General features: G+C 41.7%; 1 protein-coding gene across 3 annotated transcripts in view; it reads left to right on the top strand.

The window, feature by feature from the left end:
- Positions 1–19093, top strand: part of COG5 (component of oligomeric golgi complex 5) — a 412214-nt gene that overhangs the window by 190726 nt on the left and 202395 nt on the right. For all 3 annotated transcript variants that reach the window (XM_044280195.1, XM_044280194.1, XM_044280193.1), the window contains one exon: positions 13975–14105. In XM_044280195.1, coding sequence (XP_044136130.1) covers positions 13975–14105 — 131 coding nt within the window. The remainder of the gene's footprint in view (positions 1–13974; positions 14106–19093) is intronic.

Below are 19093 nucleotides of genomic sequence, written 5' to 3'. Positions count from 1 at the left end.
CAGAGAGGCGCAGCCTGCTGGAAAACACTCAAGGCAGGCTTGGGGCCTATACCAGGTCCCAGCCAGCCTTTAAACACATCGGCATCCCTCTGTCAGTGCTTACATGCAGCGGGTGGCATGTAAGGGGTTAAACAGCCCAGATCGGTTCTTCTGCCAGGCCGGGCTGTTAGAGCAGGAGTGCAACTTTCAAGTGAGAGCTGAGCACCCGCTCTCTGCTGCACGGGGGATCCATGCAGTGCTTATACCGGGCTGCTGCGAAAAGGCGTGTTACCTACAGTTGCAAAAAAAAAGTATGTGAACCCTTTGGAATGATATGGATTTCTGCACAAATTGGTCATAAAATGTGACAAAAGTCACAACAATAGACAATTACAGTCTACCTAAACTAATAACACACAAAGAATTAAATGTTACCATGTCTTTATTGAACACACCATGTAAACATTCACAGTGCAGGTGGAAAAAGTATGTGAACCCCTAGACTAATGACATCTGCAAGAGCTAATTGGAGTAAGGTGTCAGCCAATTGGAGTCCAATCAATAAGATGAGATTGGAGGTGTTGGTTACATCTGCCCTGCCCTATAAAAAAACACACCAGTTCTGGGTTTGCTTTTCACAAGAAGCATTTCCTGATGTGAATGATTCCTCACACAAAAGAGCTCTCAGAAGACCTACGGTTAAGAATTGTTGACTTGCATAATGCTGGAAAGGGTTATAAAAGTATCTCCAAAAGCCTTGCTGTTCATCAGTTCATGGTAAGACAAATTGTCTATAAATGGAGAAAGTTCAGCACTGCTGGTACTCTTCCCAGGAGTGGCCGTCCTGTAAAGATGACTGCAAGAGCACAGTGCAGACTGCTCAATGAGGTGGAATCCTAGAGTGTCAGCTAAAGACTTACAAAAGTCTCTGGCATATGCTAACATCCCTGTTAACGAATCTACGATACATAAAACACAAATGGATTTCATGGGAGGATACCACAGAGGAAGCCACTGCTGTCCAAAAAAAAACATTGCTGCACGTTTACAGTTTGCACAAGAGCACCTGGATGTTCCACAGCAGTAATGGCAAAATATTCTGTGGACAGATGATACCAAAGTTGAGTTGTTTGGAAGAAACACACAACACTATGGGCCAGATTTATCACGACTCTGACAGCTCACTCCACTTTCACATATGGCTAAAGTCCGTTTTAGCCAAGTCAGATTTATGATCGCCCCTTTAAGACTGTAATAAATGTGGTTTGACGGTAGCAGTTTATCCGTCAGTAAGCAGCTTTACAAAAGTCGCACGTTTTTATGAAAAAGTTGCATGTTCTATTAAAAAGTCTCATAAGATAAGCATGGTCCTCACTGGAGTGAAGTTGCGACTTTTTTGCAACTTTTTAAAAAAGTCCCAATAGTAAATCTGTCTAGAGATTCATTTACATACGAAAACACGCCCACTTTCAGAAAACTGGCGAGCATAGTGCAGAGCAGAAAAAAGTCGCAAATTTGTGCGCAGTTTTAGCCTTTGGGACTTTTTTGCGACTTTTCCACTCCACAAAAGTGACTTTGCCTAATGATATATCTGGCCCTATGTGTGGAGAAAGAGGCACAGCACACCAACATCAAAATCTCATCCCAACTGTGAAGTAAGGTGGTGGGGGCATCATGTTTTGGGGCTGCTTTGCTGCGTCAGGGCCTGGATGGATTGCTATTATCGAAGGAAAAATTTATTCCCAAGTTTATCAAGACATTTTGCAGGAGAACTTAGCGCCATCTGTCCACCAGCTGAAGCTCAACAGAAGATGGGTGTTACAACAGGATAACGACCCAAAGCATAGAAGTAAATCAACAACAGAGTGGCTTAAACAGAAGAAATTACGCCTTCTGGAGTGGCCCAGTCAGAGTCCTGACCTCAACCCGATTGAGATGGTTTGGCATGACCTCAAGAAAGCGATTCACACCTGATATCCCAAGAATATTGATGAACTGAAACAGTTCTGTAAAGAGGAATGGTCAAGAATTACTCCTGACCGTTGTGCACGTCTGATCTGCAACTACAGGAAATGTTTGGTTGAAGGTATTGCTGCCAAAGGAGGTTCAACCAATTATTAAATCTAAGGGTTCACATACTTTTTCCACCTGCACTGTGAATGTTTACATGGTGTGTTCAATAAAAACATGGTAACATTTAATTATTTGTGTGATATTAGTTTAAGCAGACTGTGATTGTCTATTGTTGTGACTTAGATGAAGATCAGATCACATTTTATGACCAATTTGTCCAGAAATCCATATCATTCCAAAGGGTTCACATACTTTTTCTTGCAACTGTATATAAAATATTTAAAATCTTCAATAAAGATGTTAAAAAACAAACTGATGACCCCTAAAAAAAAAATGGCCCCTCAACCTGGTGTCAGAGGAAGAAAGGTAGGCCCGTCAAAGTGCCTGGCAAAAATTTGGCTTAGGCCTCGTTCACATCACCGTTTCTCCTTTCCGTTCAGAACATGATCTTCGAGTGGACACCGAACGGATCCAATTATAGTCTATGGGGTCTTTAGGCTCAGTTAGGTTTCAGTTTTCTGCAGAATCCGTCCTTTCCGTTCTCCTGCTCCTCAACTGAGCCGCAGAACAGAAAGGAGAAACGGTGATGTGAACGAGGCCTTAGCTTGAATCAGAAAACTAGGTTTCTTGTAACATTACAATATAACATTTCCATGGAGCCTTTATGCATGCTTCCTATTGCGACTGCTTTAGTTGCCTTTGTGAAATCTATAATATTTAAAGATAAAATGTTGTGATTTTTTTTTATGATGCATTCCCTTTAAAGAAGATATTAAAACTCTGCATTGTCTTAGGCTGGGTTCACACGGGCGAGATTTCCGCACGGGCGCAATGTGTGAGGAGAACGCATTGCATCCGCACTGAATCCGGACCCATTCATTTCTATGGGGCTGTGTACATGAGGGGTGATTTTCACGCATCACTTGTGCATTGTGTGAAAATCGCAGCATGCTCTATACTGCGCATTTTTCAGGCAACGAAGGCCCCATAGAAGTAAATGGGGCTGCGTGAAAATTACAGGCATCCGCAAGCAAGTGCGGATGCAGTGCGATTTTCATGGATGGTTGCTAAGATGAAAGTCTATTCACTGTATTATTTTCCCTTATAACATGGTTATAATCGAAAATAATAGCATTCTTTAATACAGAATGCTTAGTAGAAAGTCAATTGAGGGTTAAAAAAAATAATAATTAACTCACCACGTCCTCTTGATCGCGTAGTTGCCGATCTATTCTTACTTTTTTAATCATGAGCTGCCGGCTAAAGGACCTGTGGTGACGTCACATCACATAGTCCAGCACTGTGGTGGTGGATCATGTGATTGGACCATGTGATGAGCTCAGTGATGTCACCACAGGTCCTGAAGAAAGAACAGGAGGCGGCAGCTACGCGATCAATTGGAGGAGGTGAGTTAATTTTTCATTTATTTTTTGACCCTCAATTGACCACCTACTAAGCATTCTGTATTAAAGAATGCTACTATTTTCCCTTATAACCATGTAAGGCTCCATTCACACGTCCGCAACGTGTTTTGCGGATCCACGGAGCCGCGGATCCGCACAACACGGACATCGGCAATGTGTGTTCCGCATTTTGCGGACCGCACATTGCCGGCACTATAGAATATGCCTATTCTTGTCCGCAATTGCGGACAAGAATAGGACATGTTCTATTTTTTTCGGGAACTGAATTGCGGACCCAGAAGTGCGGGTCCGCAATTCCGTGTCCAGGCAGCACATCGTGCTGCCCCATAGGAATGAATGGGTCCGCAATTCCGTTCCACAAATTGCGGAACGAAATTGTGGACGTGTGAATGGAGCCTTATAAGGGCAAATAATTACATCTACACAACACCGAACCCAAACCTGAACTTCAGTGAAGAAGTTCGGGTCTGGGTGCCACATTCAGTTTTTTATCACGCGTAATAAAAACTGAACAACGGAACGCAAACGCAGTCAAAACTGACTGAAATTGCGTACCTACTTGTGCGAGTTTGCCGCAATGCACCCGGGACGCATCCTGAGCCAAAACGTGAGAACCCAGCCTAGTTCAATAAACCCTATTGCCAAATGTAAAAGTGTACTGGTGTCTCTTTTGTGTATATCCTGTATTGTCACCATGTCACCAAACTTAGTTTTGAGTTTGGATGATTTTTTTTGTATAAAGCCTCCAAAAGATATGTGTCCACACCACCTTTTTCCCTCTGAGTTACAGTTGTACATGCTGTGAATCCACAAGCGGATTTAGTTCCGTGCGAGTCAGATTTTAAACACGTTCTTTGCGGATGAACATACCCTTAAAAACTGTCAATAACTGATATTGCAAAGTCCTTTAAAAAATTAATAATTTTCAAAATCATAACCATAATGACCAACATGGTAGAATCCGACCAGTCTGTGTTTGTCTTAGCTTTTGTTTCTCGATACATGCCTATGAGTTGTATAGGCATAGAGAGAGAGAGGCCGACTTCTGGTCCAAACAGTATTAGGGTAGTCAGACTGTGGACCACATGATATAACGGTGGAACGGAGCAGAAGTGAGAGTATTACCTTTTACCTCATGTACTTTGCAAATGGAGGCAAAGATAAAAAGCCTTGGAGTGCTTCTCTAATTATCCTGGTTGCTAATCTCTAATGAAGTTCTAATCAGTGCAACGGATCTTAAAGGGGTTGTCTCATCTAACCATTACTAAAGCGAAATGGGACTAAGCGCAAACCACCAGGTGGCCCGGAAGCAGATTTAGGGAAACCTCCCTTGCTGTGCTATGCTGTTTTCATACCTACTATTCACAGCAGTGGCAGCTACTGAAATAGCGGAGCGCTGGCCAGCACCACTGTTGCCACCCAGTGGTCAGCACATAGTCCCTGGTTGCCTTCATAATAACAAGATGGGACAACCCCTTTAATAGTCAACTGGTTACAGTGATTCAGCTTGCCATTTTCATTATATTTTCTGCTTGCTATTTTATAGAGTTTTAAGAGAGCCATTGTACTTAGAGTGTCAGCGTGTTAACATGTCTTGCAGAAATTGGTAGTTTAATACCAGCTCATTAGTCATCTTAAGGAACACTTGCAATAAGTGCCTATACAAAGCAGTCTTACTTTTGAATGACTGTCATTACATTTGTAGAAGCGTTCTACTCATGTGGTCTCGTAGCTGACTTTCATAATGCAGTAAAAACCCTGTTTGACACCATTTGAAAACATACAGTGTTACTTTATAAATTATGGGCCAACAAATAGACATTACGTGATTTTTACTTGTTCTTACGCAGCAAGATATCCTTTCTTACTAAAATATTTTTAAGGTATATGATGAACATTTGAAAAGAAAATGTTGTCATAGGTACATTCCTATGAAATGCTCAACCCTCTTGTGAACTAAGATGATAGCTTTCCTGACATTTCTTTCAGTATGAGCCTCCTTATATCTCGTACTGCAACTGGTGTATTAAAGAAGAACTCCAGAAGTTTCTTTTCTTTGCCTTTATAGTGCAGAAAAGGCCATTATTGAAGAATAAGATAGAGGCTCTTGAATATGAAATTATAATTTTAATATTAGGCCTTAAAAAAAGTATTCATACCCATTGACTGTTCCACATTTTTGTATGTTATTCCCACAAACTTAAAAGGGTATTCCCATATCAGACAATGGGGGCATATCGAAAGGATATGCCCCCATTGTCTGATAGGTGCGGGTCCCACCGCTGGGACCCGCACCTACAGCGAGAACGAAGTGGGGATCGCTGTGGCTGGAGGACCCCGGCCAATGCTCCCATTAATTTCTGTGGGGCAGACGGCAATAGCCGAGCCAGCGCTCGCACCTATAAGACAATGTCCTAGCGATATGCCCCCATTGTCTGAGATTGGAAAACCCCTTTAAATGTATTCTATTTGGATTTTATGTGATAGACCAACACGAAGTAGCAAGTATGTGTGAAGTTAAAAGAAAATGATACATGGGTTTCAAAATTGTTAATAAATAATCTGCAAAGTGTGGTGTGCATTTGTATTCAGCACCCCTGAGTCAATACTTTGTAGGACCACCTTTTATTGCAATTAAAGCTGCAGTTCTTTTGGGGCTTGGCTCTATCAGCTTTGTAAATCTAGAGGCTGAAATTGTTGCCCATTCTTCTTTGCAAAATAGTTTAAGTGCAGTCAGATTGGACGGAGAGCGTCTGTGACACAGCAGATTTTATTGAGAATCTTGCCACAGATTCTCAATAAAATATAGTTCTGGACCTTGACTGGGCAATTCTAACACATGAATATGCTTTGAAGTAAATCATTCCATTGTAGCTCTGGCTGTAATTTAGGGTTGTTGTCCTGCTTGGAAGGTGAACCTCTGCCCCAGTCTCAAGTCTTTTGCAGCTTTTACCAGGTCTTCCGCCAGGATTGCCCTGTATTTAGCTCTGTCTTTCTTCCCATCAACTCTGACCAGCTTCCCTGTCCCTGCTGAAAAATGCATCCCCACAGCATGATACTGCCACCATGTTTCACAATGGGGATGGTGTGTTGAGGGTGATGTGCAGTATTCGTTTTCAACCACACAGCATTTTGCATTTAGCCCAAAAAGTTAAACTTTGGTCTCATCTGACCAGATTGATAATTACTAATAGGGGTGGCTCTAATCTAATAGGAGGGTCTCATCTGACCAGAGCATCTTCTTCCACGTTTGCTGTGTCCCATACCAAGGTTGCAGTTTTTTTCTGGACAAATTATCCCAAAAACACAGACAGACAATAATTTTTTACAGACTATTTGGGAAACCATAATGAATGCTAAAGATTACGTGTCTATGGCTCAATATACTGATAACACTTCATTACCGGCATTTACTGTGAGCTGTAAAATGAAAATTACCACTAAAATAATCCAGTCAAGTACCAAAAAAAAAATCACTGACACATCAATTTTTTTCATGGACACAGGAAAAATGTTGCCTATTTTTATGGACTGTCCAGAAATTTCTGGACATTTAGCAACCCTGTCCCATACATGGCTTGTGGCAAACTGCAAACGGCCATTTTATGGGTTGCTTTCAAAAATGGCTTCTTGACACTCTTCCATAAAGGCCAGATTTGTGGAGTTTAATACAAACCGGATTCCCAAAAAGTTGGGACACTATACAAATCGTGAATAAAAACTGAATGCAATGATGTGGAGGTGCCAACTTCTAATATTTTATTCAGAATAGAACATAAATCACGGAACAAAAGTTTAAACTGAGAAAATGTACCATTTTAAGGGGAAAATATGTTGAATCAGAATTTCATGGTGTCAACAAATCCCCCAAAAGTTGGGACAAGGCCATTTTCACCACTGTGTGGCATCTCCCCTTCTTCTTACAACACTCAACAGACGTCTGGGGACTGAGGAGACCAGTTTCTCAAGTTTAGAAATAGGAATGCTCTCCCATTCTTGTCTAATACAGGCCTCTAACTGTTCAATCGTCTTGGGCCTTCTTTGTTGCACCTTCCTCTTATGATGCGCCAAATGTTCTCTATAGGTGAAGGATCTGGACTGCAGACTGGCCATTTCAGTACCCCCGCATCCTTCTCCTTCTCCTGTATCTACCTGATCCTTTAGATAGGGGAGACATTATAGCTTCAAAAGAATACAGAGGAGTGTGGTGAGGGGCCTGAGAGCTGCCAGGAGGGATTTTATTAGGGATTGTTATCATCCTGTAGGTCACAGGAAGTCAGCCACAGGGAACAGACATATTTCCTGTTTCCACATTAGAGCAAGGTATCAGTCTTTAGAAACATGGTGGTCAGCACCGTATTGGGAACCACAGTGTTTATACTAATTCCTCTGGCATCTTCATAAATATAATATTTTAGTCTCGTTACTTTGAAGTTATGGATCTTCTATTGTTTCTTTCTTGATGTTGATCCATAACATATTTAACATTTAAAAGTGTTTTAAAAAAAAATGTAAAACCTGCTTTGAATCTGAGGCTGCTTCAGGAATCTTTCCCAATAATTGGCATATAGACTTTTATTTCTTTGCAGCCAAATGCACCAACTGTTTCCGTTGCATTTTCTGGTCTTTGGTTCCTAAGGTATCTGCCAGGGGAATAAGAAATACCATTATATAACAGACGGATAGAGACATAAACCTCTTTGACAGAATTCATTGTATCACAAGGGATTTTGAGGCCTCCTTTCATCTGTAAATGTGAAGCTAAAAGACATCCTGAAGTTGTTTTGTCATTTTGATATTTCGACACTGCTGTTAACTTACCTTTTGAAATATAAATCGTAAAATGGCTCTAATTTTAGAATTCCTTCCATTTTGATAGTTGATAAGCTTCTATGATTAATCTTATTATGTAGCTTTGTTAAAGGGGAACTAAACACAAAATCCAAACACAAAACCTCACATAATCTCTTTGTGTGTCTTTATTTGCTCTTTTGTCAGATATCACAATAAATATCAATATCACCATAAAAAAAATACTAAGGAAAAGCATTTGATTGTTCTCTCAGGCTGTCACCATGTCATCTAGACCCCCCTCCCTTTGATACTAGTGTAAATGATTTAGGAAGTTTAGGAGGAGGAGATTGAGTTCTTTCTCCATAAGTCTTGTCTACACAGTGAGAGTGGCCATTTTGTGGGAAGGAATCTCCTCGCTGTTTTCTTCGTATTATATTTATGGATATTGTGTATACAGGCTATATGTACCAAGTGTGGCCTGTATTACGTCTCTGCACAGGTTGTTAATAGTGATGAGCGAAGCGAGCTTCGAATCCTAGTTCCAAAGTCTCTTCTCTCAAAACTTCGGATGAATGCTGTATGGAGATCTGTCTGTCTGCAGGAAATCTTTCAAAACAGCTTTCTATAGAAGTTTGAAGATGTCTAACCAGAAATAGGTGAAGACAAACTTTTCTTAGAAGGCTTTGCTTTTTTTGTTTGTTTTTTTGGGGTTTAGTGGTCCTTTAACTTCATTCTCTTTCTATTCTATCACTTAATATGAGTGAGGTAACATTCAAATTCCATGTTGGACTTACAAAGTTTTTAAAGGGGAATGTGTGTGTTTTTGTATTTATTTTTAAATTTTTTATTTTTTTGATGATTAAAATCAGACTGTGGCACATATTCTATTTTTCTAATCTGTTTTTATTTTCAGATTATAGTATTTTTTTGTTTTGTGTACATCACTATGGGGGTGGCCACCTTACTTGAGCCGCTGTTAGAATTTAGAGATATATGCTTCATAACCGCAACATGGGCTCATTGACTTCATAGAAGAGAGTTGCGGTCATGTGGTAGCCTTTGCAGAGGTCATTGTTCAGGAAAGGGGTGGAATTGAGCTACTGTATGTTGGAAAAAGTGGAACTGGTGCTTTAAAAATATAGGGGGGATTTATCAAACTGGTGTAAAGTAGAAGTGGATTAGTTGCCCCTAGCAACCAATTAGATTCCACCTTTCACTTTCCAGAGCTCCTTTAGAAGATGAAAGGTAGAAGCTGATTGGTTGCTATGGGCAACTAAGCCAGTCCTACTTTTCACCAGTTTGATAAATCTTCCCCATAGTGCTCAACAACACCATATTTCTTAATGTAGTTACACCAGGCATAAATACACTGATACGTCTCCATCATGCTGCTCCAGATAACTGCTTTCCCTTCACATATTCTATATTTCAAAACTGACTGGCTGCAGTCACCACTAGAGGGAGCTCAGTGTATAGGCATTTATACAGATAGCATTGTCTGTCATGGAAGCTGTAATAATCTATTAGCACTGAGCTCCACCAAGTGGCGGAAATGGTATCAGGTATGCACTATGGGAAGAAGGCAAGCCGGAGGAGGCATTTTGAAGCCCTGGGCAATATTCTGCTGGGAAAGCTTGAGTCATTCATGTGGCTGTTACTTTGTCAAGCACCACCTAGCTACACATTGTTGCTGTGCAGACCAAGTAAAACCCTTTGTGGCGGAAGTATTCTATAATGTCAGTGGCCTTTTTCAGCAGGATAATGTGTTCTGCCACTGCAAAAATGTTCAAAAATGGTTTGGAGTACTTGACAAAGAGTTCAAGGTGTTGGCTTGGCCTCCAAACTCCAGACTTAATGGATCTGCTGCCAACATTGTGGTGCCAGATGCCACAGGACACTATCAGAGTTGTTGCGGAGTCCATGCCTTAAAGGGTCACTACTGATTTGGCAACACGAGGGGAGACCTACACAGTATTAGGCAGGTGTTTTTAAAGTTCTGGCTGATCAATGTCTATACACAGGCTCTCTATACTTATTATTTTCTGGTATGCTTACCATGGTGTCTCCATTTAGTATAATGTGTTATTGGGAGTCATTTATTGGCTGTGGCCTGATCTGCAAGCAGGCTTCCTTTTTATAAAATGAGTGATACATTTTGGCAACAAATATTTAACAAGATGATTTTTATCTTTACCTGGTCTCTGTAATTGCTGGCATTAGTCTACTGTAACATATGAAACGGGCATTGATGTTAGCAGATGGAAAAGGCATTTCCCTTTCTAAATATTTGTTTACGTAGTTTTGTTCTGATTCATTGATTTCCTGACAAATGGTGTCAGGGCGATAAGTGCTTCCTAAAGCGTGCTCCACGGCTTCAGTAGATCTTGTAATGGGAACGGATAAAGGGCTTGCATTTTACTCTTCTGACAATAAAATATGACAAAATATTTTTTTAGCTTTTGATTTAGTAAAAAAAAATAAAAAATTTAGGGGGTCATTTACAAACAGATATACGGCACTTATTGACGTATATCTGTCGCAGGTTGCAGCACAAAGGTTATTTGCGCCACAATCTGCGACTTTTCCCTGCTCACGCCACGTCTAAAAATGGGGCATAGCGGGGAAGAGGGTGGACCGGCAGGCTCGTCTTATTTATCAAAATAAACCTAAACCTACACCAGCAAGGGAGATAGCTTAGATTTAGATAGGTGGTGGATACACCGAAGTTATGTAGATACCGGTGCCTCTTCATACATTTGGCACATCCACTGCCAGCTAAAGGAGTATAAAGACCAGCGTTTTTGACCCCCTAAATGCTTACAGAGCAGTAATTATGATGGAGACCTTTTATTCCCACCCAACTGGCACTACAATAAGCAAAACTATACTAACCAAGGGGGTGGGAAGAAAATTTAAAACCTACTCCAACTTGTAGATTGTAAGACCTTGCGGGCGGGGTTCTCTCTTCTTCAATACCAGTTTGTAACTTGTCTTGTTCATTCTTATTGTACTTGTTATTTATTATGTATGTATACCCCTTCTCATATGTACAGCACCTTGATATGAATGGCGCTTTAATAATAAATAATAATAATAACAACTTTTATTACTACAGATAAAAATCTGTGGGCTAGAATGCTTTGCATTTGTAGTAATAAAAGTTAAGTTTTAACGTTTTCTTCCCGCCCCCTTGGTTAGTATAATTTTGTATTTTTTGTGTGCGGGAATATTCTTTACCGTGATGTTTTGGTGTGGTATTCTTGTTTCATTACAGGAACCACTAGAAATTCAAGTCACATTTGATGTTTCCATTCATTTTAGATATGTATAGAACTAGTGAATATTGGGTCACGTGTGTGTGTGTTGAATGATATCACTAAAATTGCAATGAAGTATAGTTTTAAAGCTGTTAGGTTGTTATTTCTTGATCTGTGGTTAATATTAAAGGGGTTATCCGGATTTAGAGCTGAACCCGGACATACCTCCATTTTCACCCCGGCAGCCCCCCTGATTTGAGCTAAATCGCGCAGGGCAAAGGCATTTTTTGGAGATCCGGTGACGCAGGGCAAAATTTAGCACAGGGCAAGAGAGTGCATCGGAGCATGAGATGCTCCGATGCTGGCCTCATGGGGGCTGCCTGGGTGAAAATAAGGGTATGTCCGGGTTCAGCTCTGAACCCGGACAACCCCTTTAAGCTAATTTATAGCTCTTCTCAACTTGCACTGTAGCCAATGTTTAGTAGATGTCATATTGCTATATTTATTTTTCATGATATGCTCCTCCGTTCGGTTTTGGCGCCTGGTATACTAACTAATGGCATCGGTACAAGGAGGAGGAGGCATCAGCCCTTTCTCAGTGGGTGTCATATTCTCCCTGGCTGTGTCTGGGGAGAAAGGGAGCGATTGGACCACGCCACAGCCAGGGAGAAGGAGGCGCCCCCTGAGAAAAGCTGATGTCTCCTCCTCCCTGTATCGATGCTATTAATTAGCATACCAGGTGTCAAAACCGAATGGGGGGCACAGCGGCGCAATGGAGGAGTATATCATGAAAAAAGAATAGCAATAGGACATCTACTAAACATGGGCTACAGTGCAAGTTGAGAAGAGCTATAAATTAGCTTAATATTAACAACGGATCAAGAAATAACAATCCAACGGATTTAAAACTATACTTCATTGTAATTTTTGTGATATCATTCAACACATACGTGACCTAATATTCACTAGTTCTATAAAAATCTAAAATGAATGGAAACTTGAAACAGCGCAATATAGGCCTGCACAATATATCGCCAAAGCAATCGCAATATTGCAATCGCCAATTGGCCGACCCAAAAATGCTGCAATTATATTACCATATTTTTCGCTTTATAAGACAAACTTTTCCCCCCCAAAAGTGGGGGGAAATTGGCAGTGCGCCTTATAAAGCGACGGTTGACTTTTTACGTGGTTGATACGGATGTATCGCCGGGCGCTATGCTGCACAGCGCGGCCGGCGATACATCAGTTACAGTGCGGGGAGGGAGGAGAGGGGCTGGAGGCAAGTCGTTATTTTAATGAACAAATGTTCTTCTATCTATTTTATTTATCTGTTCTGTGCAGTGCTATTAAGAAAATGGCAAGTTTAGTATTTTGTACTTTTGCAGTAATGCAAATATGTTATTTACTTTAGTAAAAGATGTTTTATTTTGAAAAACACTGTGCATTTCAGTTCTTGAGTTAAGCATAACTACATTTCAGCATTATCAGTAATTTGTGTGTGCTTTTGCCTTGAAAATCCAAGCAAATAGACCTCTAGCACAATTCCCTTAAAATATCGCATCGCATACCGTTATCGTAATTTTTAGGGCCCTAATCGCAATCGCACAAAATTCCCATATCGTGCAGCCCTAGCGCAATATAATATCTACTAAACATGGGCTGCAGTGTGAGGTATTGCTTTTATGATGTAAAAACTGGTGAAAGGTCCTCATTAACTGCAAGGGCTAAAGAAAGTCAGTTGTATGGTGCTTTTGCACTGAGGTCCTGATTTATCAAGGCCGGTGTGTGCAATGCTAGTGTTGATAGGCCCTGCAATGCTGGAGAAGGGCTTGTCATTAATTAAATGCAACCTATGGTCTGTCCACCTGGCTGAAATCATCTCTAGCGCATAGCGGATATAGTTTCCATTCATCATGTACACCAGTTTCCAGGTATGGGTTGATGGCCCCAGTTTTTTTTTTTTTTTTTTTTTTTTTTTTTTTCCAGAAATTTGCAAGGGAAGCATGAAAATGTAAGTTGTAACTACAAACCTAACTCCAAAAAAGTTGGCACGCTGTGTAAAATGTAAATAAATACAGAACGCCGTGATTGGGACAGGGACATATCTACCATTGTGTAGCATCCTCTCTTCACTTCCCCTTTTTCATCTGGGAAGTGAGGAGACCTATTGCTGGAGTTTTGGGAGAGGAATGTTGTCCCATTCTTGTCTGATGTAGGTATGAAGTGCGTGTAATTATATTTCACTGCATCACAGAAACAACTGAAACAAAGATCTAAAAGCAGTTTAGCAGCAAACTTTGTGAAAACTAATATTTGTGTCATTCTCAAAACTTTTGGCCACGACTGTAGGTTTAATAGCTTTTGTATAAGGATTATATCAAACAAATTACAGTTTATTTGCTTGGATTTACTTTAACATATGAAACCTATTTTCTGGTTCCTAGACTACCTTTCTCAAGGAGTGGACCTTTCAGGAATAGAGGTTATCGAGAATGATCTGCTGTTCATTGGTAGAGCGCGCCTTGAAGTTGAAAACCAGGCAAAGCGTCTGCTGGAGCAAGGGGTGGAGACCCAGGTAATAAACCCTTTCATTGGTGTTTCTGATGCTTCTCTTTTTTTTTTTTTTTATAGAATATATATCTTACTTTTATTCTGTAACATTTGTAGCAACTATTCTTACCGAATAAGTAAGTTTTGCTTATACCGCTTTTTCTCAGTTGTACAGTTGCAGGCATTTGTATACATTTTTTCTATGGAAACTAGAGCCGCAATCAATAATTATTGTGGTGAATTCACCAGCAGTGATCATGTACTACTTTTTTATTTGTATGTGGCACTAAAAATGCATTACAACAGCAAAGATTTAAACGATAAAAATAATAAGCGTTGTGTATCAGACCTCCAAAGTTGCTCAGAGGTATATACACCAGTTAACACAAGAACTTTTGTTTATAGTACTGTCACAGACCAGGGTGCACAGCGGCATCAAAACTGTGGCGATAAAAGTGAACCAACACCGTCTTACCACCTCCTGTGTCGCACTTGGATGTTCCTTGGCACAGTCTGGATGTTGGTGGGGTTCCTAGGTGATTGGACTATGAACGAGTTGTAAGACATGTCCTATAATGTCCCTAGTATGTGGCTTCTGTGTCCCTAATGACCTATCCACGGAGCACCCGTCCTGATAAGGATGACCCTGTCCAGAAGCTTTCCCTTACCTACACACCCTAGATTGACCCTGTCCTGGTGGCCTGACACTTCGTGTTTCACAGTATAGCTCATTGGAGGATGTACAAAGTATAATGGGTCACAATGAATAGAAAATTAGACTGCTAGTAATGGTGAATATTAAGTAACTGTTGCTAGCTTTTAGAAGATTTGGTTATGAACCTAATAACAAATAACAGGCGCTAGGAGGATGCTCACCCACTCATGTCCATTCTGGGGTGGAAATTATGTGATCACGCCAAGTAGTCCGATACTAGGGGAGGTGAGCGCGTTAGAATGGCTGCCTGGAGATGGAGTTAGCGCCACCGGCCTCAAGCGAGTATATAAGCATGCCAGCCCCGTTACTGGTATTCTTGACACGGGGGATGTCAACAGCCCCCCTAGGCAGGATACTGATACTGGTCAGAAAAGATTCATCAATATACGGCGGTTATAATCAACCTAGTGTAGTAAGGGGCAATGGTGGCATATGAGCAAGTGCAGTTGTACAGATTACCCCACCAACGTCAGATTCAATTATGGGGGAAACCACAACACATATCCGTTACAGGAGGGTCTAAAATAAAGCAGCTGGAATTACAGTGCTCGTTCAAACCTTCTAGTGTGACTCATAAACGGAGTCTCGATCCCAGAGGGTATCAGTTTCATTCTCAATATATCTCAAATGCTCTTCTAAGCATCTTTTAAATTCACGCATAGTCTTGCCTATATATTCCACATTGCAGACACATAGCTTTATATATAACCCCTTGGGAATGTCAGTTTTCTCTATGATGTATTTCAGCCCAGCATATTTTTACTATTCCCTGTAGACCCATATTAACAGTAGTCTAATTTTCTGAAAAATGAAGATCATAGATTAGGATTTAAAAATTGATGGGTCTGGAAAAACACTGGTATGGACTAGGGTTGGACGATATCAAAAATATTCAGACGATAACGATATTAAAAAAGTTATCGCGATAACGATATATATCGCGATAAATGCCCATTTAAAAGAAAAAAAAACACAAGGCGTTATACTGTATGGGGACAGCCACAGGGAGACGTTACACTGTATGGGGGCAGCCACAAGGAGACGTTACACTGTATGGGGGCAGCCACAAGGAGACGTTACACTGTATGGGGGCAGCCACAAGGAGACGTTACACTGTATGGGGGCAGCCACAGGGAGACGTTACACTGTATGGGGGCAGCCACAGGGAGACGTTACACTGTATGGGGCAGCCACAGGGAGACGTTATACTGTATGGGGGCAGCCACAGGGAGACGTTACACTGTATGGGGGCAGCCACAGGGAGACGTTACACTGTATGGGGGCAGCCACAGGGAGACGTTGTTACACTGTATGGGGGCAGCCACAGGGAGACGTCGTTACACTGTATGGGGGCAGCCACAGGGAGATGTCGTTACACTGTATGGGGGGCCACAAGGAGGCGTTACACTGTATGGGGGGCCACAAGGAGGCGTTACACTGTATGGGGGGCCACAAGGAGGCGTTACACTGTATGGGGGGCCACAAGGAGGCGTTACACTGTATGGGGGGCCACAAGGAGGCGTTACACTGTATGGGGGGCCACAAGGAGGCGCTACACTGTATGGGGGGCCACAAGGAGGCGTAACACTGTATGGGGGGCCACAAGGAGGCGTTACACTGTATGGGGGGCCACAAGGAGGCGTTACACTGTATGGGGGGCCACAAGGAGCGTTATAATAAGGTCTTATGGGAGCGAGGAGGAGGGAGAGTCAGGGCGGCCGCTGCAGGAAGTAGTAGGTTTATAATTTCGTCATCAGACAGAGCACACACTAGTGAGACAGCCGCAGAAAAAGTCTCTCCAGAGACACCAGTACTCACACAGGGGATCGCCAGTTCGCCACACACAGAGCCGGCACTGGTGGATGACGACGTCAGATGGTGGGTGGAGACTTGACTAAGGGAGGCGGAGCAAGAAGGAGGCAGGCCAGGAGCGAGAGGAAGTAATTACCCAGCGCTATGCAAGGTGCAGGGGCGGGCGGACGCACGTTTAGAAGAGGTCAGCGCACAATGTGCGCTGACCGCTTTGATGATGTCAGAAAATACCGCGGTATTTAGGAAACGGCGATATCGCCATATCGCCGTTTTTTTAATACCGCGGTATATCGTGATACCGGTATATCGCCCAACCCTAGTATGGACTATGGTAGAGCAAGCCATACCACAATAGAAACAGTTGAAGAGATTTATGAAAACTGGTGCAAAGGAAGAGTGGTGCCATTGCCTGTAGCAACCAGATTAACTTTTCATCTGGAAAGTAAAAGCAGCAATCTGATATCCCAGAAATAGTCCCTCACATATAGCTCCAGAGATTCATATGGTGTGCAGTGACTCCACAGTTTCCTTGTCCACTGTCTAGAGATAGATATAGCGATCTATTTCTATGGAGTACGGATGATTGAATGGAAGGTGTCTTGACTACTTCACCTGCTTAAGGCCTCTTTCACACTACAGTATGTTGAATTCAGTGTTTTGCGTTCCGTTTTTCACGGATCCGTTGTTCCGTTTTTTGCTTCCGTTGTGGTTCCGTTTCCGTTCCGTTGTTCCGTTCCGTTTTTCCGTATGGCAAATACAGTATACAGTAATTTCATATAAAAAATTGGGCTGGGCATAACATTTTCAATAGATGGTTCCGCAAAAAACGGAACGGAAACGGAAGACATACGGATGCATTTCCGTATGTGTTCCGTTTTTTTTGCGGACCCATTGACTTGAATGGAGCCACGGACTGTGATTTGCAGCCAAATATAGGACATGTTCTATCTTTTCAACGGAACGGAAAAACGGAAATACGGAAACGGAATGCATACGGAACACATTCCGTTTTTTTGCGGAACCATTGAAATGAATGGTTCCGTATACGGACCGTATACGGAACGCAAAAAACGGACCGTATACGGAACGCAAAAAACTGTAGTGTGAAAGAGGCCTAACTCTGAAATAACTAGACCAGCACTGAGAAGAAGGGAAGTGAGCAGGGAAACTACAGACTATGTCCACCTCTGAATGCAGGAGAAGGTGGACAGGAAGGCTAGACACCAGCGGGCACTACCAGAGAGGAAAATGTATTGTGCGTTAAAAAAAAATACTAAAACTGCATTTTTGTAGGAAAACCTTTTAATATTCGCAGAGACGTTTAAGGAACTAATGAATCTTTGTTGGGGGTGCACACTTTTCCCTATTATACCATGTCCATTAGCAAAAGCATAGACCTCCACCTGAATAATAATTTGGTATGACTTGATCTACTGTATATGTAGATTAAACCACTTGTTGTTCCCTGATTTCTAATCTTTTATCCCCAAATTTGTAATTGTTTTGTCCCAGGTTTCTTAATTGTTTATACCCAGGTTTAGTCAATGACAGCCCAAAACTCCACTGCTAGATTTAAAGGGGTTTTCCAGGTTCGGGGCTGAACCCGGACATAACCCCTTCTTCACTCATTCAGCCCCTCTGAGTGAAGCATTGAAGCATTTCATGCTCTGATGCTCCCCCTTGCCCTGCGCTGCATCATGCTAAAGACCGCCCATTAATGCCGGTGACGTTACAGGGCTTACTTTCTAGGCAGAAGCCTCCACCTAGTATACCCATGCTGAGACCTGGTACGTCACCGGAAGTAAAGAAAAAGCCCTTGCCCTGCGCGATGCAGCATGAAATGCTCCAATGCTTCACTCATTCAATCCGAATGAGTGGAAGAAGGGGTCATGTCTGAGTTCAGCTCTGAACCTGGACAACCCCTTCAAAGCAGTAAGCAGAATGCTTGTTGCCTCTGAACGTCAAGTGAAAGTTCACAATTATGTTGTAATCACTATCTCAAATGCTTGAGGAAGGCTCTAGTGTTTGAGCCGAAACATTGCGTCCACGTGAGTGAATAAACTTTTTCTTCTCTTTTCATTATTTGAGTTTGCTGCCATTTTGCATTTTTATTTCAAATGCCAGGTATGCCATTGATTTAATTTGTTAGTTGACCAAAGAGTAAAAGTCTCATAGCATTTTCTGTGAATTGTCCTTACCTGTTTGCAGCAGTGACACACCTGTCTGCACACATGCTGCAGCCATCCCAGGCCTCACTGCTTTACGGGAATACAAATTCTTTTCATTTTAACACATCAAATACCTTTACACCAATTCTCTATAATCTTTAACCAACATGAAATGTCGATTATGCAGTTTATAGTAATCTACACGCTCTATAATTGTTTTAGTGCAGAACGGTATACTGTATAGGATAATGATGTGGATGCATATTGATATGCATTGTATGATGGATTGACGGTACAGCCTTGTCCCCTGCTTATAAG

The sequence above is a fragment of the Bufo gargarizans genome, chromosome 2 (assembly GCF_014858855.1).
Source record: "Bufo gargarizans isolate SCDJY-AF-19 chromosome 2, ASM1485885v1, whole genome shotgun sequence".
In the NCBI taxonomy this organism is placed as follows: domain Eukaryota; kingdom Metazoa; phylum Chordata; class Amphibia; order Anura; family Bufonidae; genus Bufo; species Bufo gargarizans.
Note: the sequence above shows the minus strand (reverse complement) of the source record. Positions and strands in the feature narration are given on the sequence as shown.